Consider the following 27,047-nt stretch of genomic DNA (forward strand, 5'->3'; position numbering starts at 1 on the left):
GGTGAGGGCACATCCACCCACAAACCCCACACACTCCCATAACCACACCCCTTTACAAACCCCCCATGAACCGCCCCCACACACACAGCCCTTCACAATTCCCCCCTACAAACCCCACACACGCCCACACCTTTATAAACCCCCCCACTCTCCTTCCCAACCATACAAAGTACCTGCATATATTTCTAAAGGTTAAAATAGTTTTATATTTATGTTAATTTTTTAAAAAAATAAATAAAAAGGGGGCAGGGAAGGAAAAAAACAATTAATTTAGCATAATTTTGAGGGGGTTTTTGTGCATAATCTTGCATTTTTCTGTGCACAATTCCCTGGGGTATAACTAGAGGACCTTCTTCAGCTTGGGATTTGAAACTAGTTTTAATGATATTAATAGTGGTTTCATCCTATGAGCACTTGCTCCAGAGGCACTGCTATTTCAGTTTCCTATAATTGTGAATGTTACTAGTAACTATTGTTCTTCGATAGCTGACTCTGTGCTTTCACACTGCTTTCCCCTCGGCATCAGACTTGCTTGTGTTCAGGACTCTGCATGATAAGAAGAAAGAACTGAGGAGATGGTTGGGGAGGAGGTGTTCCCTCTTACTGGCAGAACTGAGCAGTAGCGTAACTAGGGGTGGTTATCAAACCTGAGTACTGACTTAGAAGGGATACTGGAATGGCCCCCTGAAGAGCCTGTGCTGCAGCATCAGCTCGGCTCTTGAGTCTTAAGAGCAGGTAGGACTGACTATCTCCTCTACTCCTATATCTGTTCTTTGCAGGGTTTTGCCTACAGAGCAAACCTGGTTAGTCTTTCTGCAAGTTCAGAATGATGGGGCTTCTCTATGCCACCTCCTTTCAATAGCTGTGGCAGTTCTACAGCAGTATTAGAGGTGCCAAGTCTTTTAAGTATGAATGAAGAGGCAAATCTCAAAGAACTGTAGTGACTAGGAAGTAAACACTTATTGAAAATCCTAATGTAGGTATGATTACTTGAGTTCTCTTTTAATTCATTTGACCAGATTTTTCAAAGACTGATCTATGCTGACAAACAGGAAGTTCAAGGAGACGGTCCATTTCTGGATGGAATTAACGTTACTATCCGAAGAAATTATATTTATGAAGATGCTTATGACAAACTTTCCCCTGAAAATGGTAGGCTTATATTATATAAATCTTGCTATATAATTATTTTTTTGCTTTTACCTTATTGGAAAGGTAGATATGCCTTTCCTTGAGATGCTTAATTAGTTTTGAAATTGAGATCACCCCTATACACACACCCCTCATCCCAATTCTTCATTTTCCATTTTGATTATTGCAGTCTAACATTTTTAATGCACCGGTTTCTTCAGTTCAAACTAAATCTTCATTGGATGCCTTTTTCTGTTGTTGTCAGTTTCTCTGACAAACTGCTTTGTGTTTTCACTCATACTGCTCATTAGACACTTTGCACATTGAATTTCATCTGCATTGAAGAAAAAACATTTAATGTTGACAGAATTTGAAAGATGCAGTGTGGTTTATGCCAGAGTTGCGTAAGGTACACTAGCATATATCACTGTAGTGAGTTATAAATGGCAGCTATGCAATGAGTTTGTACTAGTGCAGCTGTATCAGTGCTTACATTTCTGTGTCAGCTACATCTAAATTGTGGAGAGCCCTTATTAAATGTATGAAGAGTTTGGATATAACAAAAATATCTTGGGGAAGATACAGGTAGTGAAAAGAAGTCCACCTCCCTACTGGGGAATTGGCAGGCATGAAGGAGTCCTCAGTTGACCTAAAGTAGGGTTGGGCAATTATTTCAGCTGCAGAGCCACTTAATGAGTTTTGGTGAACTGTCAAGGGCTGCAATGGTAACACTACCCCTTGACAGGTACCCTGCTCCCTGGTTTCCATCTTAGGACTGGAAGTTCCTCCCCTTGCCCCTGACCTTTGCCACTAGAAGTTCCTCTCCTTGCCCCAGAAGTACTCTGTTGGGGGCGGGGTTGCCATCTTGAAACCAGGGAAAAAATAAATAAATAAATACACACACACACACACACACACACACACACAAATAAAATTTATTGTAATAACTTATTTTAATTTTATTTTTAAAATATTTTTTCTCCTGAGCTATGTGTATTTGCATCATGTTGCAGTCAGGACCCTCCCAATCCCCACATGGCTGTCATAGAATATATGGAATATAGAATCATACATTCATAGTCTGTGTGTGTATAATGTATATACTATGAGTGCTCTTCTGTTTCAGTCCAAACCAAGGAATATGGCAATTAAAGAAAAAATTGTATGGGTATTCTGAATCACAATACAGTTATACAGAGCATTGTTAGTTTGAGGTAGGTCAAATGCAGCATGGGAGTATAGAAAAGAAGAAATTCCTGGAAGCATAATTTCAGGATTATAGACCAAATTGATTAAAATGGACCTAGATGATTGAGTGCTCATAGATGAGGTCTTAGAATTGATTGCACAAGAACAAAGGTCATTGATTTGGAAGAGGCAGCCAGTTTGTCCATATGGGTTCAGTTAATACTTCAATGGTACCTTATTTTAGATATTTAAAAACAGAAATGGAGTAGAACTGACAGTTTTTAGATGTAAACTCCTTTCTCCATGTGAAGGGAACTTCTTTAAAATCATAAACAGCAAAATCACAACTTATTCGGGTAACTCCAAATTACCGTAGGTAAAATCATTATTACTCACCATTTAACACAGGGGTTCTCAGACTTTGTGATATCGTGACCCCGAGAGCTGGATGGCAGCAGTGGGGGACGGGGAACTCGCATGCAGCAGCTGCCGCCACCGCCATCCACCACTCTGCGCTACTGCCGTGTGCCACTTCCCTGCGCTGCCACGTGTAACCCCTGAAGTTTGCAGCCCCCTTTTAAATTGCTTGCGACTCAGTTTGAGAACCCCTGACTTAACAGATGCTTTCTGTAGAGACTACCAATATGATTAGAAAAACTATTTTTGAAATGTCCAAGTTAAAAATGTTAATGAAGTATTTTTATCTCTGTCTATACGCTCAGTTGTGCAGGTTTTAGGTAGAGAGAGATTATATATTTAAAAAAATCTCTAAAAATGTTATTCAGAACAGCTTGTCCACATGCAAAAACGCTTGGTATCTCAGGAACCACTAGGCGAGAAATTTGTGTGCATCTGCACCAGATAACCCTTGAGAGAGAACCCTCTTCCAACCTTGTGATGCTATGATTCTGTGATAAAGGTTTGTCTGAGTGAGTGCAAGCTATTGGTACCAGACCAAACGGTGTTAATACTGCATCTCAAGACAGCTTTATTTTTGTGCAGGAGTGTGTTCCACACTGGAGGGAAAGACCTTCTTGTTTTTCTTGGAAGAAAAAAATAATTATCTCTGGTAGCCATAGTTAGACTTGGGGCATGTAGTGAGTGTGCTTTTAAAGGAAAAGAGCTTCCAGAAATTATGTTAATATTATTACCCTTTCTGAACCACTTCTAGAAATAGCTCTTCTATATGAAAAAAACAAAACACCAATAAAACTCGACAGGGTGCTACGTTCAGAATTCATGTGTCACTTTCCAATTCTGAGTAACATGTCCATCCCCAAATCAGTAATGTTTCTACAATATTACCATTTGAGTTTTTTGTGTGTGGGTATGGGTGTGTGCATATATCTCTAAATATTTCTAAACACAGTTGTATAGCTTCTTGCGTATGACTTTCCTTGTCACTTTTCCCCCCAGAGCCTGATCTGAAAAAGCGAATTCGTGTTCACTTGCTTAATGCACATGGCCTGGATGAAGCTGGCATTGATGGTGGTGGAATTTTCAGAGAATTTCTGAATGAACTGCTTAAATCAGGATTTAATCCTAACCAGGGATTTTTTAAAACCACTAATGAAGGGCTTCTCTACCCCAACCCTGCTGCACATATGCTTGTTGGAGACTCTTATGCTAGACACTATTACTTCCTAGGAAGGATGCTTGGAAAGGTAAAACTTCTTTTTAAGTTGTTGTAAAGAACATAAAATGAAAGGGAGCGGAAAAAAGAATGTAGTGGTAACTTTAAAAAAACCCAAACAAACATGGAATTGGGGGGGGGGGGGGGGGGGGGGGGGAACCTTCGAGTCAGAGGGAGAAAAAATTATTTGAGGCATTTAACATTTTGGTCAGCTTGGAGCATGGGAACACTTAATGACTCTGTGAATAATACTTCCACATACTCAGTCACTGGTTTTATGACTAAATAAATTCATGATGCACCATAGTTCTCATCAGCATTAGTGAGAATTGCATACTTGAAGTGAGATGAGAATTTGGGCTCACCTGCACTGCTGAAGAGGTGAATCCCAGCACTTGATGATGAGATCCCTCCGCATCTGGGTCAACAAACATGATTTAAACCCAGAAGACTGTCAGTCAGGTGGGTCTGGGATCTCCAGAACCTGGTCCCAGGTCCAAGGATTTGCGAGAGGGGGCAAATGGACAAACTGGGAGCTGCCTCACCTATATATCTCCTTTTCTGGAACATCCCTACAGTCATAGGTGGGTGGAGCATGCACATGCTTGAGAACCCATTTGCACAACCTGCCAGTTCAAGCACGTGACATCAGCTCCAGCTAAACAAAAGACTTAAGCATGTGCTTAAACATGAGGGTAGTCTGATTTAACTTATCTATTGCTGCCATGGCTGGTCCTAGGGATAACAGAACTGAGGCTCATTTACTCCCTGCCCACACATGTCTGCTGACATGCTTCAGACCAGTAAGTTAAGCCAGCGACTGGTCTGAGCTAGTGGGGGAGGGCACTCCCCTGGTGGTCACTCTCAGACCTGTTAGAGACTAAGGGTTTGACAGCAGTAGGGTTACCATATGTCCAAGTTTTCCCAAACATGTCCTCTTTTTAGGTCTTCCGTCTGGGTGATTTTTTTTTTTTTTTTTTAAATATCAAAAAATGTCCTGGATTTTGCTCTGCTCAGCATTGAAGTTTTTCCTGGCACTTCCTGGCTTGCCCTAGGAGAAGTTGTTTGGGACTGAGGGGAAAGCAGGGGGAGGGCAATTGGAGTCAGGGGCATCACCTAGTGGTAGGACCAGCCTTGGCAGTTGCATGCAGGTAAGTCTGTGGGAGGCAGGGGTTAGAGGGCCAAGGCTTAGGGGCTGTCTGGGGGGCTGTGAGTGTGTGCATGTAAGTGTGGCTGGGGTGCACGGAGGGGATGGGTATGTGAGGGGGAGTGGGTGCCCGGCGGTGCTGGGGCTGCAGCAGGGCAGGGGAAGGGAGCAGGGAAGTCTTTTGGAGCAGCAGGGAGCTGCATGGCCAGGCCAGCAGCACTGGGACCCTTGTGGTCACAGGGGCAGTGCAGGCGGGACACACTGCAGGGTTGGAGGGAGCAGAGAGCTGCAGGTTGGGAGTGAGGGGTACTGACAGGGCTGGGGGGGGCAGAGGGCTGCAGGTCAGGAGTGAGGGGCACCGGGGGGGGGCGCTGGGTACTGTTGCTCAGGAGTATGGGGCACAGGCAGTGTGCCAGCGTGCTGCAGATCTGGAGTGAGGGGTATCAGCTGGGATGGGAGGGAGGAGCTGTGGGTTAGGAGTGAGGGACACGAGCATGATCTGGTAGATGGGGTACTATGGGTTGGGAGTGAGGGGCAGCAGCAGTGCTGGGGTGGCTGTGGCTTGAGAGTGAGGGGCAGGGACAGGGCAGGGGTATATCACTGTCTACCCCAATCATATTACCTGCCGTCCTCCCCACAGGTGTCCTCTTTAAAACTGGAAATATGATAACCCTAGAGAGTAGGTACTTGTAGATGAGTGCAGAGAAGCCTTGCTGGCAAACTTCTGGGTCTGGAGCATACTTATAGCTCTGGGTTGGTAGAGTAAACCTCCGTGTCCTCTCCTGGACACCTTAGACAAGCTCAGTGAAGTTCCAGTGAAAGCAGGCTTTCTGGATGGAAAAAACATTGTCTGCAGTGTTTAAGAGTTAGTGTGTGAGAATAAGATGCAAGAATAAGAACATGAAATGGACTAAAATCTGGTTGGGAAAATGCAAAAATTCAGTGAAAAGTAAATTTTGAAGTGTTTTTTAAATATAAATAGATTACAGTGTCTTCAGTAATTCAAGGAAAAATTCTTTCTTTTTTCATGTAATTTGATTTTAATTTACCAGTGTCTCCACAAAATAAAATAGCACAGTGGGATTCTGTTGTCAGGAATTGCCCAGGGAGGTTGTGGAGGCTTCCTCACTGAAGGTGAAATGAATGTCTATCAGGAATGTTTTAAATATAGATCACCTTGCCTCAGTGTGGTGGAGCAGGGGCAGGGAGACAAGATTATCCGCTTTGAGCTCTTCCATACCCATTTTCTGTTATTGGTTTGGTGCATTCTCTTATCAAATGAATGCTAGGTGCAGGTTACAAATCAGCCACTAGCCTAAGAGCATCTTTGAAAGACAGAGCATAGTCTTGAGTAGAAATGAGTCCAAACACCCTCCCTCCCAACATCCAAGTATGTAAGAACTGTGGAAAGCTTTGCAGATCTATCTCTACATTTGGGAATTAATTGTTTTCCTGGCTTTAAAGAGTCCAATTGCTGTGGGCCTGTTTGGAGCTGTGGGCCTGTTTGTGAAATGAGTGCAGTTCTTTCAGAAGTTCAACACCTCTTTGGTGACTGGATGCAAATACCCATATAATAGCCTGAGAAGTCACAAAAAAGAAATAATGTTACGCTTCTCTTAAAAAGAGCTCTATCTGAACAAGTTGGGTTGTTTTTCCCTTTGAAATCAAAGAGAATCTATCATTTAACATCTTGAAGGCATAGATTATTTTTGTATTTGCAGCATGTTTGCATAAGGTATGAATTGACAGTGTTATTTAATAATTAGCTCCATCCAGGTGCAGAGACACCTTTTGACTGGCATGTTTAGAGAGTTGATGAATTAAGCAGAAAGATAAGGCACGGCCCAACTATTCAATACCTGTCAGTGTCGTGACTTAAGTTAAAGACATTATTGAACGTTCATTCATCCATTTTAAAAAACACTTCCATTTTATGCTTTTGCACACCAATATATAGAGCAGTAGTACATTATTAAAAGCTTTTCTGTAAATAAAATAGATAAACTGCAAAGGAAGCAGTCGGGCATCCACAGCAATTTCTTATTTGTACAAACCAATATGCAAAGAGTACTGCTACCAAAAACTCTCACTTAAAAAGTTTCAGTGCTATCAGAAAACAAATACATTAAAATTTAATCATTTACATAAATTCTCTGTATCCAGGTAACCATTCAGTACTGTTACCCAAATGCATTTTACTTTCAGTAGTGAATAAATGTATTGCCGGAATCAGTTTTCTTCGCTTTCTATCAAGGAGCTGTTTTTACCGCTTCGGCATTTATCCTTGATACATTTGAGAAATTGCCTTCTAAATCATGTATTTTCAGACTCCTTAAATTGAGGTAGTTACCTATGGAATGTATTAGTTACTTAGTTTGCAAAGTCAAGGACTTGAAATTTAGGATGTAATGATTTATGGTTGCTCATGCAACATGTGTTCTGCTCTTTGTTCATTGACTCCACACTGAATGAGGCAGGGTGTTATGTAGAAAAAGCTGTATGTGATCATGAAAGTGACAGAATTCAGGTTGTTCAAGCAACTGTAGATTCAAAATCTACCAACTTTGCAATGCTAGCATTCTTTTAACATAGTTTTTTATATTATAAATAATTTTATTTTAAGTAAAAACAAAACAAAAATGATCATGGTACACATGTAACAATCTCCTATAATCAGAAGCATTTGAAACTTGAACTTTGAGGCTTCAACCACTGGAGCAACAACTGACTGCGGTATCTGACAGGAGAAGGTTGTTATTCAGTAGAGCATGAATGTCAAGTATACGGCCTCCAAGTAGCAGTGGGCCACTGGAAGTTGTAAAGTCATGGCCAGGGGGAGTGGCATACTGCAGCATGTGGGCCCCTTGGGCCTTGGTGAATGTGACCATTGGCAGTGGGCAGGCAAACAAGGAATGATATATACCTCTGGATTCCCAGAGGTGCTTTATCTATCATCACAGGCTATATCACTTCTGGCACCTTTCTGGGTCTAGAGCTGCTGCCATGGTATAGGGCGTGTGGCTTCAATCCAGGTGGTTGATGTGGTGATGGTGGCTTCAGCTCCAGCACAGGCCGTGTCATTGGAGCCATAGGTGCACCTTGTGCCCCATGCTGGAACTACCCTGGGCTGGATCCGGCTTGCAAGGGAGTCCCACAATCTGGATCTGGCCCATGGCATGGAGTGAATTCAACACTCCTGCCAGAAAGGCAGATGGACTGTTGGTGCCATCTGCTGACCTAGTGTTTTAGGCACAGCCTTATTCCAGCCTAATTTGCATGTGTCCATGTGTGGTCCCCAACAATGAGGTTGGGCTACTGTGTATAATCATATGCTCTACCAAGATGAGAGGGAGACATGCCTGGGTTGACTCAGTTTCCCTTTCCCAGACAATAGCCACTTTGTCTTTGCTCTTTAGAATGTGAATGTTCAGTTTGTGTTTTGGCACACTACCACACTTTTCTGGAGAAACACCAGCCAAGGAGGGAAAATGATGAAGAACTATTTTATAATTCAGATAAACATATAATTTCATGGAATAATGAAAAAGCACTTCCAGAACCCAAGGCCTTTATTTCTGCTGCATTTCAAAGGGTTGGGTTGTTTTTTTTGTTTTGTTTTTGTTTTTTTTGCAAGTGAAGTCTTCAAAACATTTGATTAATCCTTACAGCATCCTTATAAAACAGATACAGTAACTTTCATTGTCCTCAATTTATAATAGAGACAACGGGGCAGAAAAGGAAAGCAGTTCAAAGTAAATCAGTGGCAGAATAAGGAATAGTCAGTCAGGACTTCTTTTCTCCTAAGCATTGTACTCATTCTTTCATGCCATTTTGTGTCTTTTTCCATTGTGGCCTTCATTTAACTTTAATAACTAATATTAGGATAAACACTGTGCAAATCAACAGTTTGGGACTTCATTCTGTGCAAGTCTTTTAAGTGTCTTTTACAGACATTTTGACTGCTTAGCAATTTGCAACTTGGGTACTCATATCTACTTTCTCCGCTTTTTGCCTTTGATTATTGTCCCACTGATGAAAACTAGTGAGGCGTGCATCAGTCTTCCTGATGTGTGTGTATATGCTTTAAAATGTAGTTATTCCAATTCTTCTGGTCAGCAGAATTCCAAGTCCTTGGTAGACATTGGAGACTTGTGAAAATGGTTACGGATGCCTTATATTGGACCAGCTACAAGACTGAGATAGACTTAGACAAGCTTTCAAATGCAGTGCATTCTTCAGGTTACATTTATTTTGTTCAGGTTTGTTATGGTTATTAGAAAGGTGACAGGTTTGGCAGTATACAGAATGAGAACAAAGTTTTTTTGTTTGCTTTAAATTGGGAAAGTCTATGCACTGGGGAACCACAGTAAAAGCAAATTATTGTTTTGGGGTATGACAGAGAAGACAGAATGCAGATGAAGATGCTGCGTTTTAAAAAAATGGTCAGTGTTGTTTCCATGTTAGTAAACAGGGACACTTAATACTGTAAGTGCTATGGTGCAGTCATAGCAGTTGCAACTGTGTGGGACTGGAATAATTTATAGTGTGTTTTCTTAGGAGCATTATGGTGATGCATGTTAAAGAAAACTTTATTTTCTACATTGATTTTACAGGCTTATATTATACAGCTTAAGTGTTTTCAGATATGATATGATGGCAGTGAATTATACTGCACAGATCTGACTGATGTTCTATTAAGCCTAGATAAATGATACTATCACTTCTTAGATAAGTGAGACAGCTTAATCTTTCAATAAGATTAAACAATTACTGATGCAGTGTAGGCATCAGATCAAATGTTAAATCACTTTTTAGGATTATAATAAGTACAGATATGTAACGGCTGTTAATGAATGACTTCAATGAAATTGACTTTCCATAACAAGGAAGGTAAGCTTTGTCATTTTAATTTGCAAATTCACAGTATATACACAGTCGCATAAACTTTAATATTTATAAATAATATAGGAATAATGCATAATATAGAGTCATTCAGTTTATACAATCAATCCAAAATTTGAAGTAAAATTGCTGTAGTTTCTTATTGTAAAACCAAATATTCCTGGTGAGTAATTTTAATTTAAGCTTTTCAGACGTGAATTAAAATGCTTTTTACTTTTCATTGAATGTAGTGGGCATTGGATCAAATGATTAACAGAACACGCACACAGACTTGAAGGCTTTAAGTAATTGTTTTTAAATAATGTACCTATGCATATTTTCCTGTGCTGAAAAGATCTATGGACAAACTAGAGTGGTACTATATCGTTGAAGGTATAGCATCATGCTATATCAGTTACTACGTTTGGTAATCTTTTGCTGCCCTGTTTCTCATACTGCATATGTAATTTTTGCCCCCTTAGTAAAGATATTCTCTTGCTTGGCTTAAGGAGAGTTTCACACTATTTCATGTATGTTGCAAGCACCATAGACATCCTTAACTCTTAGGATTAATAACACTAAAAACATAGGGACTTCATAATTTTTATATTCATTTCAATCTTTTTCAGTGGTTTCAGGGAATCAAGTGTTGTTTGAAATCAAGGTACTGTTAAAATTTGACCAAAAACCATGTGAACCTGCCTTCAGCACTTTAAAAAGATGTATAAGCAATCAAAATGATTGATCAAAAATAAGGCTCACTTTTCTCTGATCAGTGCTTTCTTAAGTTACCTGATTTTTTTTTAATATTCAAACTGATAAATCCTCCAAAATAGCAATTTACTGTAGAAAGATGAATGTTCTAATAATTATTTATAGGCATAAAATATGCAAGTCTACTAATGAAACAAGTATTTTAAAGGGGTTGTTCACTTATTTATCTAAAACAGTGTGAATTATTTTCTAGCATGGTTATTCAACCTGACAGTTTCTGAGTACTGGTTTACTTAACATTACCAATTATCTTTTGATTAAAAATTACTAAACTTAGTTCAAACACTGTAAATATGTGTCCAGCACCAAAAGACTACCAAAGTGTAGTATTTTAACACTAAATCTTTAGGAGGGAAAAGAGTGTATTGATTGATTGTGATATTTATTGGGTCATAATGTATTTAAATTTTCTTTAATGCATATGTTAGTGATTGTTTACGGTGATAAAGTGTGTAGAGGTCTTTGCAAGCAATCCTACATGGAAAGAATTACCTCCATGTCACTGGTCACTTCTCAATTAAAAGTTCCATTAGCAGATGATTCTTGCTTCTGGTTTGTGTACTGATTGCATTTTATTGCCTCTAAATCAGGGTCTAAGACAGGGAATAAATAAACAGTTAAAGTATGTGGTAATGGCATCCTGATCTTTTTTGCACAGTTGGAAACACCTCGGTCCATTTAAGTCAATTAAGTTGGGAATATTTACTGAAATTCTTTATTGTATTTGAACTTCCTCTGCAAATGTCTAGTTTGCTGCTATAAAATGTTGATTTATTATGCTAAGTATGTCTAGGAATACATTTATGACAGTTAATTTTGTATTATGTTTAAAAGATTATTCAGGTAACAAAGGTAGGACTTTGTTTTGGGCTTCAATCCAATTTTTTATTTTCATATTTTGTCATAATATGTTTAAACATGAAGCAAGAAGATTCATTGGAACACAGTGAAAATAATCATGCATAACCACTAAAGTATAGTTTGGCAATGATGACTTCATTGAAATTTTTCCAAATTTATAGAAATTGCATTCATAAAAAGCAAAACAAAGAACATTGCAAGTGTAGTAGTACAATGCAGGTTAGAATTATATTTACCTCTCTCTGTTATAACAGCCCATGATAGTGCCAGGATTGTCAAATCCCAGGCTTATGCAACCACTAGTAATTTTTAAGTAATATTTGGTGATGAAAATGTTTTTTAAATAAAATTATCTCAATATGAATCTTCATGTATGAATCAAACATTGACTCGAGGTCATAGCTGAAATGTTCAAATAGTTTTATTAGAAGTGTATGTTACGGTGTACAATTGAGACCCACATCCCTTAACTTCTAAAGTTAGATTCATCAGTCGGACACTAGTCCATTCTCTGCTTATCACAACTTCTAATCAATTTCAGATTTTTACACTGACTGCAGCAAATTTGACAAGCAAGCTTCTCACATCTGAAACACTCAGTTACCCCCAAATGGCTGGAGCTTTTATGAACTTGTACTTGCTGACCTTCAAGATTTCCAGCAGGCAAGAAATCAAAGATAATACCAATTTTCAATAACTTTATTTATCTGAAAAAATGAACATCTCCTAACAGCTTTAGGATGCTAGTTGTGCTACAAACCATGTGAGTGGCCATTTCATGATGTTAATAAGCATTTGCCAACAGTTAGCAAAGAGTTGCTTTGACAGTTATGATCAGACTTAATTTCAGAGTAAAAGGCAGTGTTTACATACGTAGCACTTCAGAAAATCAAGCCACTTGGTGCCTGAATTATGGATTTAAGTCAACAGACCTCAAAATCTTGGATTCATCTTTTATGAAGCAGGAGACCCATTAATATTGAACCAAAAAGTAATGTTTTCAAACACTATTTTAAATAAAAAAATACATTATCATTTAACTCGTATTTCCTTGAGTAAGATGACGTGAATGGGCCTCACTGTCCTGAAATAACATCACACTTTGGGTTTATTGAGACAGTCTTAAGGGTTCTGGCTTACAGTAGCCAAAATAATGTGCTTATTACACAGCTGTTGTTTTACATTTTCCATGTTTGCATTATAAGCAGTGACTCTTTTTTTGCTCACTTTATGGGCATGTCCCTGAGAAATATTTTTTATCATTTTTAAAGGAATAAGTACTAGTACTGGTAAGAAAATGTGGGTAAGCATCATTTTAATGCATTTTTTAATTAGATATTTTTTCATGAGGCCAGAAAGTTAAAGAGTATTTCATCCTGTTCATAAGTCCCTCTTGGAACTATTACAAAAAAATAAATAAGGTAGAAAGTGCTAATGGTTTTTGCTTTTGTTAATGGTTCTACAGCTTCCAAGATAAATTGCCCTCTGAAAGTGCTAAGTATTATTTAATGGTAACTGCTTGAAAATGACTAGTCCAGAAAGGGTTAAAGGATCGATAAAGGAAATGAGTAAATTCAAGCTCATTCATTTCCTTTATCTGCCTTGGAGACATTGGCTGCCTTCTTGGGGATGGCACTTGGATGAGCCTTCCAACCCAAGATGCGTTTCAGTTGATCATTTTGGTGGGTTTTTAAAAGTGATTTTAGATTACAAAAGAGTGAAGGAGAATAAACAAATAATCTTCTAACTTGGGCCCTACTGAATTAATGGCGGAAGTGGGCTGTGCTGTGGCTCCTTTAATCTTGCAGGATTCCCCGCATACCGCCCTGCTGCTGATTGGTGGAGGGGCCCTGCTTGTGGCTCGCTCCCGATTGTCAGGGAAGCAAAAACTGATTTTAAACATAGCGCCTTTTTTGCTCCCTGCTGGTCAGCAGCAAGCAGCAGGACCGCCAGGGTTCCTCGGCCAATCACCAGCAGGTAACTACATTGCTGACTGCCTCACCCTGACCTGACAGGGATTAGAGAGGAAGAGAGCCCTAATCGGCTGTTTGGTCACCATGATAGCCCACCTCTTTCCACAGCCTTCCTTTGTGTCCCATATCCAATCTTCTAATCAGGGTAGCATGCTGTTTCTCCCCTGTGGAAAAAGAGTGGGCTTTAAGTTTATCCTCTCATGGCTGTTCAGTTTGTTCCCCCCCCCCCCCCCCTTTTTTTTTGTAATCACTGTGTTGCAGCCTTTACATCTACAAGAGAAATGCAGATTAGCCTGTGCAAGAAAATCAGGTAAAGGGCCAGTTAGTATCAGAAGGCAGGGTACGTGATGCTAGGCTACTAGTGCCATCTTCCCATGGATTCCCAAAGTGACGAACAATAAGGGCTGACTGGGTGTAGTCCAGGCCTCTCATAATAGGAGCAAGAGAGATTACACTTAACTGCCAGGCGTGATCAATTATGTACATAAGGGCCGTATGCCCCGGGGAATGACCAACGGAGCTTAGAGTTGTAGTCAGACAGAAAAGTGGTTACAACAGATCTCATCCCAAGGGGGAGGTAATACTGTAATTGAGATTTTTGAGCAAAGTGTAGTTAATTGCAAATTTTTATCAGCGTTCTAGTGCTTTTCTTAAAAAACTTAATTAGGAGAACATTCATTACAGCAGCTTGGCTTTCATACTAATTATGATATCATCAGTTTATCTTAGGCTATTTCCAAAAATACTTTTTTTATATTTGGAAATGCTTGCCTAAGATAAGTAGTGATAATTAAAGTGAGTATCTAGCTGTACAAGCAAGGTGGCTTCAAAATGCTTTATATAGTTTTTAGATTAAGTTATAAATGTTCACTTTGGAACTACCTAAAGATTGATAGTGATGCATTTGAAAAGCATTATTTTTTTATTGATTCTTAATGTAGTAAATTACTGAAGTTATTTGGCAGCCAACAGAAATGGTCTGTGATGTTGTTCACATTTATTCTCGTGATAGCGTCACAATTTGCATTAATTGCATTGCTGCTGCACTCACTTATATTAAAAGGCTTCTACCATAATTAATCCTTTTTATTTCAAATCATTTTGGCACAATTTCTAGCAATAAACACTCATACAAGACAGACACTTGAAAAATAACATACAAGTTTCTTCAATATACCTATTGCTATTTTTTCTTGACATGGAGTTATTGATAGGCTTCTAGGAGCAAGTGTTGCAAGTGGCTAAGAATTAAGACCAATATGAAGAATGCTAAGTGGATTATTTTGCATAAAAATAGACAGTTTTTGAATTTGTGTAATTAACCTGCATTTAGAAAATACCTTGATTTATGTCTACATTTGTATTTCAGTTGCATACATTATGGAAATTTAATTTATAATCCATTTAGCTGATGCAATCATAGTTTTTAGTGCTATCATTTATTAGTCCTTGTATATTAAATGTTCTAAAGGTTTAAACCTGCCTTGTGTAAAAAATTATACTTCTGCATTTACATTTTATGAGTCATAGATGGAATTCCATTTTACATTCAGGTAGGTTTGATATATTTAAAGAATTACAATGGTTTTATTGTTACTTATGCAGGAATGGCAAACAGTGACCTTATACATTTCAAATTAATGATTTACACTTCTAGTTTACTTTTAAAGTCAACTACACAAATGAGAGGTTTGACTTCCACACCTTGAATAAATCATATAGTTGTAAATATAATGCACCCATTGGCTTTGAACTCACTATTCCTATGTTTGTAATGCTAGGTCCAAACTACACCTATAGAAATGTTCCTTCAAAAGTTTAAGCAATTTATGTATGTTCTTCTTTAACATTTTTTTAGGAATTCACTTGGTGATTCATGTTCTGTGTTGTTTTTCTTGTTTATATTTGCTTTTTTAAAATAATGCAGCAAGTTATAGAGGAATCGAGTAACACATATCTGCACAAGCGTTCCCACATTAAAAAAAGACCAAACAGTCATATTATGTTCATTGATGCCCCTTTTTGTCTGGTCTGTTTACTGGGTTTTGGTGCGTGGTGCAATGGGGGTGCGATTGCTAGACTGCAGACGAAAAATTGTCTGTAACATTCAGGACTCCTCTCAGTGTTAATGTATTTTTATGAAAAAGTTTGGATGCTGTCCCTTCTTATCACCCATATATTTTCAAAATATCTTTTCCCTCTCTCTCTTTCTCCCCTTGTCATTGGGGACAGCCCTCGTGGTGCATTTTTTCTGACCAACTAGAAGAACTTTATGATATATGTTAGGAACATGCAAAAATGCCACAGGCCTCACACTTGAAATGGTGGTAATACACAGTTTACTTGTTAAAAATGGGATTGGTAGAGATCCATGTGGTTTCCAAAAGTTCTAGATCAGGCACTTTACAGTAAATATTTTTCCAGCAGAACTACAGTCTACAAATTTTATTCTCATGCAGTTTCATGCATCAATATTAATTTAGCCAGTGGCATGCCACTGACTGCATATCATGCCTGTGGCCACACCAGTGACTTCATTTTAAGGCATAGGAGTAACTAGTAGGCCCTGTAACTGGGTATTAGTAAGTCCTTTTGATGCACAATAGGAGTGGAATCCAGTTGTCTTCCTCTTCTGTAACTTTTTTAGCTATGTTGATTCTTCTTGTTTACCAGGAGAAAAAAGTAACTTACTTTGTTTGCCAAAATATTCAGCATTGATTTCCTATGTGGACAGGAGACATATTGTAGTTTGATTTAGTATAAGATACATTTTCACAAAGCTACTTTTCAGAATCAAGTGACATATATACCCATAAAACAACTGACAAATTAAATGATAAGACTGGAAATCTGGAATTTGCTTATTGGCAACTGGGTGATTTGATTAATAGTGTGGAGCAAATGATACCGTTAATCTAATTTGAAAACATTCTGGAGGAATGACTTTGATAAGCCCCATTTTTCTTATAAATGGATAATGGGGGATATTTAAGATATTCTGCCTACGGTGTGTTTGATCTTTTAAACTTCTCCGGCATAGCAGGTTAATATTGTGGATATATGTTTGAAGGGGAGAATATGAAAATGTGATGGGGTTTACAGATCTTCTGATAAACTTTTGAAGCATGATGTTTCAGTAGGTTTATTCAGTTTTCAGGTTGCAGTTGAATATTTAGGTTGATAGGGCATGTGGAATATCATCACACGAAGAGCTTCTATTCAGGTACACTTAAAGGCAAGTTACAGAAAAACAGATGATACATATTCTACAGGTGTGAACAGTCCTCATCAGGAAAGCTAACGTGGCTTTTTTAACTGTTTTTAATTTTAGGCTCTGTATGAAAATATGTTGGTGGAGCTGCCATTTGCTAGTTTTTTCCTCTCAAAGTTGCTGGGCACAAGTGCAGATGTGGACATTCATCACTTAGCTTCATTAGACCCTGAAATGTACAAAAACTTGCTTTTCCTCAAGAGCTATGAAGGGGATGTGGAAGAACTTGGCCTAAATTTTACTGTGGTGAATAATGACCTCGGGGAGGCACAGGTAAGAGTCGATCATTAATTTCCCTACCATGGTCAAATTTGGATGTAAACGCAATAAGATGCATGTGTAACTAGTGCTTCTTGCAACTTTCAGTATTTGGCAACAATAAGTTAACTTACTGTTTTTAACTTATTAATCATACTTTTTTGTATCAACGAAAAAGCAGTGCTGACAAGAATGAACAAGTGTGATAATTCTAGTAGTAAACTGTTATGTGAAGAATGGCTGTGGTACCCAGACAATCCTAAATTTCCTTATTTGTTTATTGAACAGTATTTGTATAGTAGTGGAAGTGCTTCTGAAGTGTTGTTATTTAACCCTTTTCTTTTCCAATTTTATGATCTGGAACATAATTTGCATAATTTACGTGTAGAAAAAAACGCCTTTGAAAGCTTTCTGTAGGCGGGATGAAATATGGATTACAATAGTTATGTTCTTTTCATTTGAAAATGCCCTTAAAAGTGACATGATCCTAAGGTACCTGTAGTTCTTGGTAACACAGTTATAGTTAATATGCCTCTCTGCAGGAGCCAAGGAGAGCAGCTGGGCCTATTAGCTTTAACACCATGACCCTAGTGTGAGCTAAATGTATTTTCTTTGAGCAGGGTTAGGGGCCAACACTTTCTGACCTGAATAAGGTTAGAAATGAAATATTTGGGCACCTGAGTAAGTGGCCTGCTTTTTCAGAGTTGCTGAGCTATTAGTGGAAGTCAGTGAGAGTGGTAGGTGTTTGGCACCTCTAGAAAATTGGATGTAGTCACGGGCAGTTCAGACTACCAGATCTGGAAATTCAGAGCAGGGGTTTTCTCTGCCCTAGATCAGGCAGATGTCAATTGTACATGTACACAAATTCACTAGTACAGTATGTTATTAGGGTATAGCATGTCAAGTAGAAATCCAGGACAGAAGTCATATTCTATGGGCTTCTCTATACTATTTTTTCAGTAATTTTTGGGTGCATGTGTCACAGATAGAGATGAGAGGATATGTTATAACTATCCTCTGGGTGTTTATGGAAGTGCTATTCCTTATTGCTGCCTTTCACAGATTTTGGGAACTACTCAAAACCTCCCAGCATTTTCTAGGAGCCAGGGGTCTTAATAGAGAATGACTTTACCAACCCCTTAAAAAATGTACCTGAGACATGCTAGTACAGGTGAACTTGCTTGCTGGAGTATGCTGTCATGTCCTTTTCAGTTTAGAGAAGTAAAAATGGTGTCTTCCTTGTTGCTGCTTGCTTATAATATTTTCAGTAATTTGTAAGTTATTTCATTCTGAATTGCCAGCTATATTTTTATTGGCATTAAAAATATATAAAACCATATTGTTCTTCTTTCCCTTCCAGGCTTCCATTTTTTTAATCTAGATATGTACTTGCTTCTACTATCTTCATTCTCTCCTCTCTTCTTTCCTTTTCACATCTTTTATCTTTTATTCTTTTCTTGTCTCTCTTTTCTTCGTTTTTGCCCCTCAGTAGTCTGTTTCTGTTTTCAGACTTACTGCATTAATCTCTCTTGTTCCAGGTCTCAAACATTTTTGCCACTTTTTTCCTGGTTGTACACAAATGGCCCAGAAATATTTTCAGACCAATAAGGGGGACTACACAGTACATGGACAGTGTCCATACAAGACATCTTCCTGTGCAGTTTCTGGGCCCAGAGATAACAGTGATCATGCCAGGTTCTTTATTTTTATCAGCCTATTGACTGATTGAGGGCATTTACAGATGTTACATTTAGATCAATCTAACTAGGGTTAAATGGACCTAAGTGCTGAACTGTACACGGGTTTGTAGGGTTAGAATGAGCAAAAAAATGTTGAAACAAGCTAATTTAGTTCAGTTGCATGCAGATCTTATATTTAGATCATCTTAACTACAGAAAAGTAGGGCTGGAAGGGACCTCCAGGAGTTATCTAGTTCAATCCCTTGCCTGAAGCAGGATCGTTTGTATCCAAACCGCCTGAGATAAGTCCTTGTGTAATCTGTTACTAAACTTATTCAGGCAACCCTGCCAAAGAGCCACAAAGCAAAACACCTGCCCCAGGTAAAGCAGGAAGACAGTGATGACCAGTGTCCTGCTGCTACAGGAGTTGTTAAAATACTCTTTAGAGATCCAAACAAGTGGGCCCCTGCTGCAGACAAAGGCAGCCAGGCAGCCTGCCCCCCATAGTAAGCGTGGAGTTCCTGCAGATGCTGCTGGCGGGGGGGCGGCAAATGCCGCCCATGGGGCGGCAACCACCCACGGGCCACCGGCAGCCAGCAGTGATCGCAGACCGCCCGTAGACACCACCAGTAGTGCGCAGCGACCTCCTGCAGGCGTTGTCAACAATGTCAGCAGAGCCTTTTTGTAGGGAGTGCACTGCCATACTCAGGGGGTGCACATGCTCCCTGTACACGTCGCCCCTGTCCCAGTTCATACCAGTCTGACTATAGGGTAAAATCCCTTCCTGACCCCAGTATGGTGATTGGTCTGATCCTGGCAGAAGGGCAAGACCTCTGGGGTTTGTGCCAGTAGGAGCATTGGTATGGCCCAGTCAGAATCCCCAGTATTGGCTGCAGCCAACATCCAGTGCTGCTGAGGAGGACGCCCCTCCCCAACACCTGTAGCAACAGGAAGGGGAAAAAAAAATCTTCCTGGCTCCAGGTAGTGATTGGCAAAGCCCAAAAGTATGGGAAATTACCCATACTAGAGCATATGCATAGCTACTGACCCATGCTTATCCGACCTCTTTCTTGAACACCTCCAGTGATGGAGATTCCTCAACTTCCCTAGGCAATCTATTCCACTGCCTCACTGTTCTAGCAGTGAGGAAGTCGTTCCTGATATCCAGTCTAATCCTATTTTGCTGCAGCTTCAAGCCACCAGCCTGTGTTCCATTCTCAGTCATTCGTTCTCATCTTTCTGGCAGCCCTTCAAATACGTGAAGTCTATCATAACCCCTCTTAACTGCCTTTTCCACAAGCTGAACATTCCTATTTCCTTCAACCTCTCCTCATGTGACTTGCCTTCCAGACCTTTTAACATATTTATCTCCTATCTCTGCACCATCTCTTAACTTCTCCAGGTTCTTTTTAAAATGTGGAGCCCAAAACTGCAAGTGCTACTCTAATTGAGGCCTTACCAGTGCTGAATAGAGAGACACTATCACCTCCTGTGTCTTGCACCTAATGTTTTTATTGATGCAGACTAAAACTGTGTTTGCCTCTTGCATGGCTTTATCTTGCTGGAGACTATTGAGTCTGTGATCCACCAAGACTTCTAGGTCCTGTTCTGTACTGCTGCTTTCAAGCCAGGTGTCTCATGTTCTGTAGTTATGTTTGTGATTATTCTTCCTGGGGTGTAGTACCTTGCATTCATCCTGTTTGCTCCGGCTCAGCTTTCCAATCTGTCGAGATATTTCTGAATTGCGTTCCTGTCCTCCAGCCACATTTGTTCTCTGACCCACCAGCTTGGGGCATTACAATAGCCAGCAGCTTGCGTCCTGCCCTTTCAGACCTCATTAGCTCCTCCAGCAGGGGTTGGAGTGTGCCTCCCTTTGCCTCCACTCCTGGGGCTGGGTGGAGGCCTCTGGCCCCAGTGCTGCAGCCACATGGGCAAACTTACCATGCTGAAGCTGGTGAGGCCAGGGTGCCTGCGGTGCAGGGATGTAGTTGATTCAGTGCCCCCACCCCCAGTCTGTCACCTCTGCTGCAGGGTCAGTGGCAGGATGGGGTGGTTGGTCTCTGGGTACTCACACTGACTCTTCCCCTGTTCCAAGGTCCTCTTCAGGCTCTAGAAAAGCTGTGAATAACAGCAGAAGTACAAGTGCTGTCAATCTGCAGCTTTAGGTATACAATGCAGCACTGGTTACACTTAGTTAATTCCCTCTGATGCAGAGTTTCCAGTTGCAGGTCCAATATCAATACGTCCATTAATTCTACTGGCAGCCTCTCGGGCTTAAGCAAATGAGTTGCTTTGTAAAGCACTTTGAAGTCTATTGATAATGCTGTCAAAGAATTAAGTATTTTTATTATTATTTTTACTTGCAGTATGTCCATATTAGAAGTTTCCACAGTCTTGTGAATTTGTAGCAGCACCCCTTTCAGTGTTTGATAAGTGGTTAGTGCCTCTTCTGTAAGCAAGTGTCAAAAGAAAGAGATTGGGATCCTTTGTCCCAAGCAGCAAACCATATAATCTTTTGCCAAAGTGCCCAGGTAGATCCCTGGGTCCTCTTCAATTCCCAAGGTAGAAAGAGAAGGCCTGGGGTGGCTGAGGCAGCTGATTGTCAGTCTGGCTGATGCAGGAGAGGTATCGAGCCCCCGAATAGCTGCTCTTGGAACTTAGGTTTAATGCTTCGTTCCATTGCTGCTGCCTAAATCGCGACAAATTTGGTTCCTGATACCTTCAACCAATAATCTATGTACTGCTGTCATGTCTCCTGTTCCATCATTCATTTCCCATCATTTTGTGGGGTCTGTGAATTTGCCTGCTCTTACAGTTTGAAAATAATGTGCTCAAATTTGGGGATCATAAAAGGTGACCATAAAAGGCTCACGTCAAGTATAAGCAGTTGTCCCATTTGTTTCCATTTTTTTCTGTACTGAGACTTGTGAGTTATGCATTTCTATAGAATAGCATCCACAAACATGAAAATAATGAGAAAATGCATTTTCTGTGTTTTTTCTTGATGTTGGTGATATTATAAAGTGTTTTAAAAAGAACTATATTTCGTTACTGAATTGGTTTCTGTCACCCCATGGATATTTGATTTTAAAGATTGTCAGGTATACAAGGGAACCACTTCTACAGTATCCCTGGGCATTTGTAAGAATCATTTGTTATTTATACTCACAAATCCCCCATTTAAATCCCCTGGATAGGAGAGTTTCATTGCTGAAACACCAGTACCAAGAAAGCAAGCAATTCAGTCCCCAGTCAAAAAACACTTGTTTCCTAGAGGCTGTCTAACCTCAAGACTATAACATAACTAAACCGTCTATTCTCAAAGTCAGCTTCCAGTGGAAAACATAGAGCAATGACCAGGGCAGAGATGGTAATAAATACATGGGAGTGGGAACCTGCTAGGTAGATATGTTCTTGCCAGCCCCAAGTTATGTTACAAAAAATATATTCAGTGCATTCCTTCCAGGAAGTCCGAGTTTAATTCCTTTGTCAGAATCCTCCACCGAGGAGGTAGGGTTAATGGTAACAAGGTTATTGATTATTAATAGTCAAGCATAACTTTAAAAGGAAGGTGGAGCATAAGAGTGCACTTTGGAGTAAATAAATGAAAACCTGTCTGTATAATTGAGTGTCTTTATTCTGTATTACCTTGTTTATACGTGGATAAGGGATGATATAGCCTTGAACCACTAACTTAATGGGACCCTCAGGATTTTAGTTTAATTCAGCAGCACTAATTGGTTGGGGGTTTTTTTAAGCTACTACATTTGTGGATCCATGAGTTGCTTTTTTATTTATTTTTTTTACCTTGGCCTCTTAAACCTCCTATAGATAAATACTTTGTCGTGTATGCAGCCACCAGAACTTAAGCACTGAGCACTAATTAATTGTATTCAGGTAAGGCTAATTTACTTTGTCAGGAAAAGAGCTGAGTACTTAAATTAACACTATATGTTGAGTGTACATTATCTCTCGTTTTCAGCTAAACAACCACTTTAGTGGCTAATAAATTAGTGCACGATAAAGGCATCATAAATCTACCTCTGTAAATAGCCGTCTCCATAACAGTGCCCATCCAGCATTTGTGGCACAAAGGCATTATCTGCAGTGAAAGACACATTCTGTAAGTATTCAGTCACTGCTGTCAGCAATAGAGGGTGGAAATTCTGTCATCAACACATTGGGTCCAATCCTGCAGTCTGAAGCCTGAAGGACTCCGAATGGTCCTGCAGTCTTCCAGTTTTCATTTATTTAAAGTCAAGGTGAAGTCCTGGGAAGCTGAAAGGGTGCTTAGCAATTCACACTTTGGGAGATTAATTAGGATAACAGAATGCCATGACATGAAGCCTAACGTGTTGTGGAAAGTAGTAGTATCTCCTAATAAGGAATTCTTTGCTGTAACGACACTGGCCTGATTTTTCCGTGGCTGGTTCAGCTAGACAAAATGGCAGCTAGTGAAAAGTCTCAAAGGAAGAGGATTCAGCTAGGGAAGATCCCGTCTATTATGTGTTCCTTCTAGGAAGCTAAAATATTGACTTTACTTTATCTGCTGGGCTGGCAGGTAAGAAACTGAGGGTCCTGTGCAGTCATAAACCATAAGCATAGTCTTTGCTTTCTAGCGTACCATGTTCGTCTTGAAGCTGCATCTCAGAAAGAAAACTGTCAAAATGGTACAAATAATTATCTGTGGTCTGTAGCCACGTAACAGAAAAAAATGTAAAAGTTTCTATACATATTTGCAAAATTGGCTATACAGTTCTTTAGACATTGTCATTTGAGTACTGCTGAGGACAGCAATGTTTCAGACTAACTGCATTTGTCTTCCCAAGGGTCTGGACTGGTGTGCAGCATCAGGGTAATAACCCAAATATCCTAGGTTTATCTCTTTGCACCAGTGAACCATTTTAATGATTTTTCTGGGAGTTTCTCTGACTTTATTTTGGAAAAAAATCTGTAAAATATTCCCATGTCATTTCTAACACATGTGGAAATTCCTTTCTTGGATACATATCAATACATATCATTACTGTATTGGATTATGCTGACATGAGCTAGTCTGCTGCCAACTGCAAGAACAAGGAAATAATTCTCCACTTTAGATTTTTTTTCTTAAATCTTGAATAGGTACTTTAAATGCATAAATAATTATCTTCATAAGAGGAGGAGAAGTTCGAAGTTTTGCATTCTAAAGGTGAATTTAAAAAGCCATCTCTCTTTCCTCAGTGAAAGACCCCACTAACCAAGAAGACTGAATTTACAGGCAAGGGAAGGACTGCTGTTAACAAACTACATACATGCAAATGATAGTTTTAAGGGTATCTAACTTTTCAATCATATAAATGCCTAACATCATTCTTTCTTTTTTCAATATTTCATAAGAGAATATGGGGTTACATCCAGCCTGGGGCACTAGGAAATTGTGGCAGCAGGTCCTGGAACATATGGCAGCGGTGGCAGCTCTGGCTCTGGCATGGAGCATGTAGCACTGGTGGCAACTTTGGTTCCAAATCAGAGCACCTGGTGGCAGCTCCAGTCCCCACCACATGCTGCATGCCAGAGCCAGGGCTACTGCCCCTACATGCTGCATGCAGGAGCTGGATCTGTCACCACCATGTGCCCTGTGCTGGAGCTGCTACTGCTGTATGCTCCCTTCCATGGACTGTAGTTTGAGCTCCAGTATGGGACACATGGTGATAGTCAGAGGACAGGGAGGCAGGGCAATGGGTGAAGGGGCTGGAGAGTGACTGTAGCAGTGTCAGTCTTCACTCTCTCTCCTGCCACTGATTGCCATGTCCACCGGGACCCTGGATTCTGTGGCAGGCCACTCCCTCTGCCCACACTGGTAATCCAGTGGGCTGGATAGAGTGACTCTGGGGGCTGGGGCTGGCCCACAGGGTGCACTGCTGTGGCCCTGCCTCCCTGGCTCCTTGGCCCTGCCATATGTTTGACCTCTCTGGACTAATTCAGAGAGGCATAAGATGTTATAGGCAACAGCTCCCTTTTTAATCTATAAAATAAGCTGAAGTCTATGAAAGATCATACCTCTCTGAATTAGTCTTTAAGATGTCACTCTGTCCTGTCTTCTGGCTGTATTATTTTGGTAACAAACCCATCAAGGTACTTAGAGAAAAAAATGGAAGGTGCTATTTTTTTTTTTTGTGGAGATACTCAAACTGAAAATGGAAGGCAAGGTTCTTTGAGTAGACATGGTATCTTTTATTACATCAGCTGAGTAGTTGGATAAAAGTTATTTCAGGCACGAGCACCCTTCTTCAGGCATGGGGAGAGTGTATGCTGTTCTGAGATCTCCAAGGAATGGAAGAAGCTAAAAGTGAGACGGGATGTCAGTGAGAATGTAAATAGGTGGAAATTAGGAAAACAGTGGGTAGGGAAGGGGAAGGGGGAATGAGGGGGAAAATGGGTGAAGGAATGACAGAGGTAAGCAAGGAAGATGATCAAAATGAAAATAAAATGTGATTCTCGAAGTACCTTTTTGAAGAGCTTGCTAGTGTGACCTCAGGCATACTGAAGGAGCCTATACTGTTATCTTGCACCATCTAGTGGCAAAAGCTTGAGAGAGAAAAGGCAAGAGCAACATGTTTAAAAGATTTATCAGTTTGTCCTATTACTTTTAATGGGCATGTCTGATAGACACCCATAATATTTAAAACTGATGGAAAAATCTACAGTGGTTTCACTGCATGTAAATTCATGAAAACTTTATTGACAGACTTAAACTTTACCCATTTCTGCCACTTGTTCACAATATTTTTGGGCCTCCATAGCACAGATAAGGAACGCATAAGAACAGAAAAATTTGTAAAACCGGAATCTTGCTTTTTAATGTATTTAATTTTTAAACTAGTTCTCTGTGTAGCCAGATGTAGCATAGAGCAGTGGTTCCCAGTTTTTTTTCTGCGACCCTAAATTGGCCACCAACAGGACCTCCTGATCTGGCACCGTGGGGGCTGCTGGAAGTTGTGTGGTGGTGGGCCAGGGGCTGAGGACCTGCCATTGCCCCCTTTGTGCGTGGCAGTCCCGCCCTGCCCACCCACCTGCCTGCCACTCCTAGGCCATGTGCGTGAGTGTGCGTGTGTGTGCAGGCACTTCACGACCCTACTGAGGACCCCCCGCAACCCTGTTTTGGGTTGCACCCCAAGGTTGGGAACCAATGGCATAGGACATCTCTCTCATAAGTTACAATTACCTTGGAAACATACAGAAAAGAGCTGCCCATGAAGTACATAGGACTTGATCCTCTTCAATAGCCTGACCATTGAGAAGGAAAAAGATGGGCTTTATGACCATTCTGGAAAATTGATAAACCTGGGCTGTGGTGGACCTAGTGTAGGGATGACTTTCAAAATCAAGGTGTCTGCACAAAGAAACCCTGACAACAGCTCCTCCTTACCGCCTTTGAGAGCACTTCAGCCAAAGTGACTTGACTTGTCAAGTGTGCAAGTGCTTAGTTGTCTTGTTTAGCAAAGATTCAGAGAACTAATAGAAAATATAATACAGAAATAGAATTGTATTCTATGTATTCTTTGTGGAATCTGAAATGTCAGTGTGATCTCTGTGGTTTTTAGAAGAAACTAGGTAAGCTGGGTACAATCAAACATGCATTTAAGGTGGCAGGATGCAATATGGGCCATATTTTTAAGAATCTGGGATTGGGGGTGCACCGATAGAGATTGTTTGGGCCAATACCAATGGCTGATGTTTAAGGAGCAGCATCAGCTGATATCGATCCAATTCCAATGTGCAGCTTGGAGACCAGCATTGGGCTTGTAAGTCTGGGGTGGGGGAAGGGGTGAGGGGAGGGAAGGAACATAGGGAGGGCAGATTGAGGCCCCTGTGGTGAAAGAGGGAGTTCAGCTGGAGTAGGTGCTGCCCGGCCAATGCCAGGCTGTGCTCAGAGCAGGTGATGGGGGTGCTGGGAGGGGGCTACGGGGCAGGTCTGCAGCCACCCTAAAATTCTCCATACCCCCCTCCACCTCCCCTGTAGCCCTAGTCCAGTGCCGCCTGCCCTGAGTGCAGCCTGACCCAGCCCCCTCCCTCCCCTGCCCCTCACCAGGAATAGCCTGGCTCCTCCAGCTCACAGCTGCAAGCCACCCTGTGCTGCCCCACATGCAAATGCAAGGTCACAGGTGTGTGTCCGACCCCCCCTCCCCCATGCCCTCCTGGGGGGCATGCAGGGCGGGAGCTGCCTCCCAGGCCACCCCCCCCCCCCACGCCGCACGCCCGTCCGCTC

At 40.6% G+C, this 27,047-nt stretch overlaps 1 protein-coding gene across 1 annotated transcript in view; it reads left to right on the forward strand.

The window, feature by feature from the left end:
* The window catches only part of UBE3C (ubiquitin protein ligase E3C), a 97,026-nt gene that overhangs the window by 59,546 nt on the left and 10,433 nt on the right, over nt 1-27,047 (forward strand). Inside the window, exons 18-20 of the mRNA XM_025197782.1 lie at nt 1,020-1,152; nt 3,736-3,983; nt 16,920-17,132. Coding sequence (XP_025053567.1) covers nt 1,020-1,152; nt 3,736-3,983; nt 16,920-17,132 — 594 coding nt within the window. The remainder of the gene's footprint in view (nt 1-1,019; nt 1,153-3,735; nt 3,984-16,919; nt 17,133-27,047) is intronic.

The sequence above is a fragment of the Alligator sinensis genome, unplaced genomic scaffold (assembly GCF_000455745.1).
Source record: "Alligator sinensis unplaced genomic scaffold, ASM45574v1 scaffold601_1, whole genome shotgun sequence".
NCBI lineage: Eukaryota > Metazoa > Chordata > Crocodylia > Alligatoridae > Alligator > Alligator sinensis.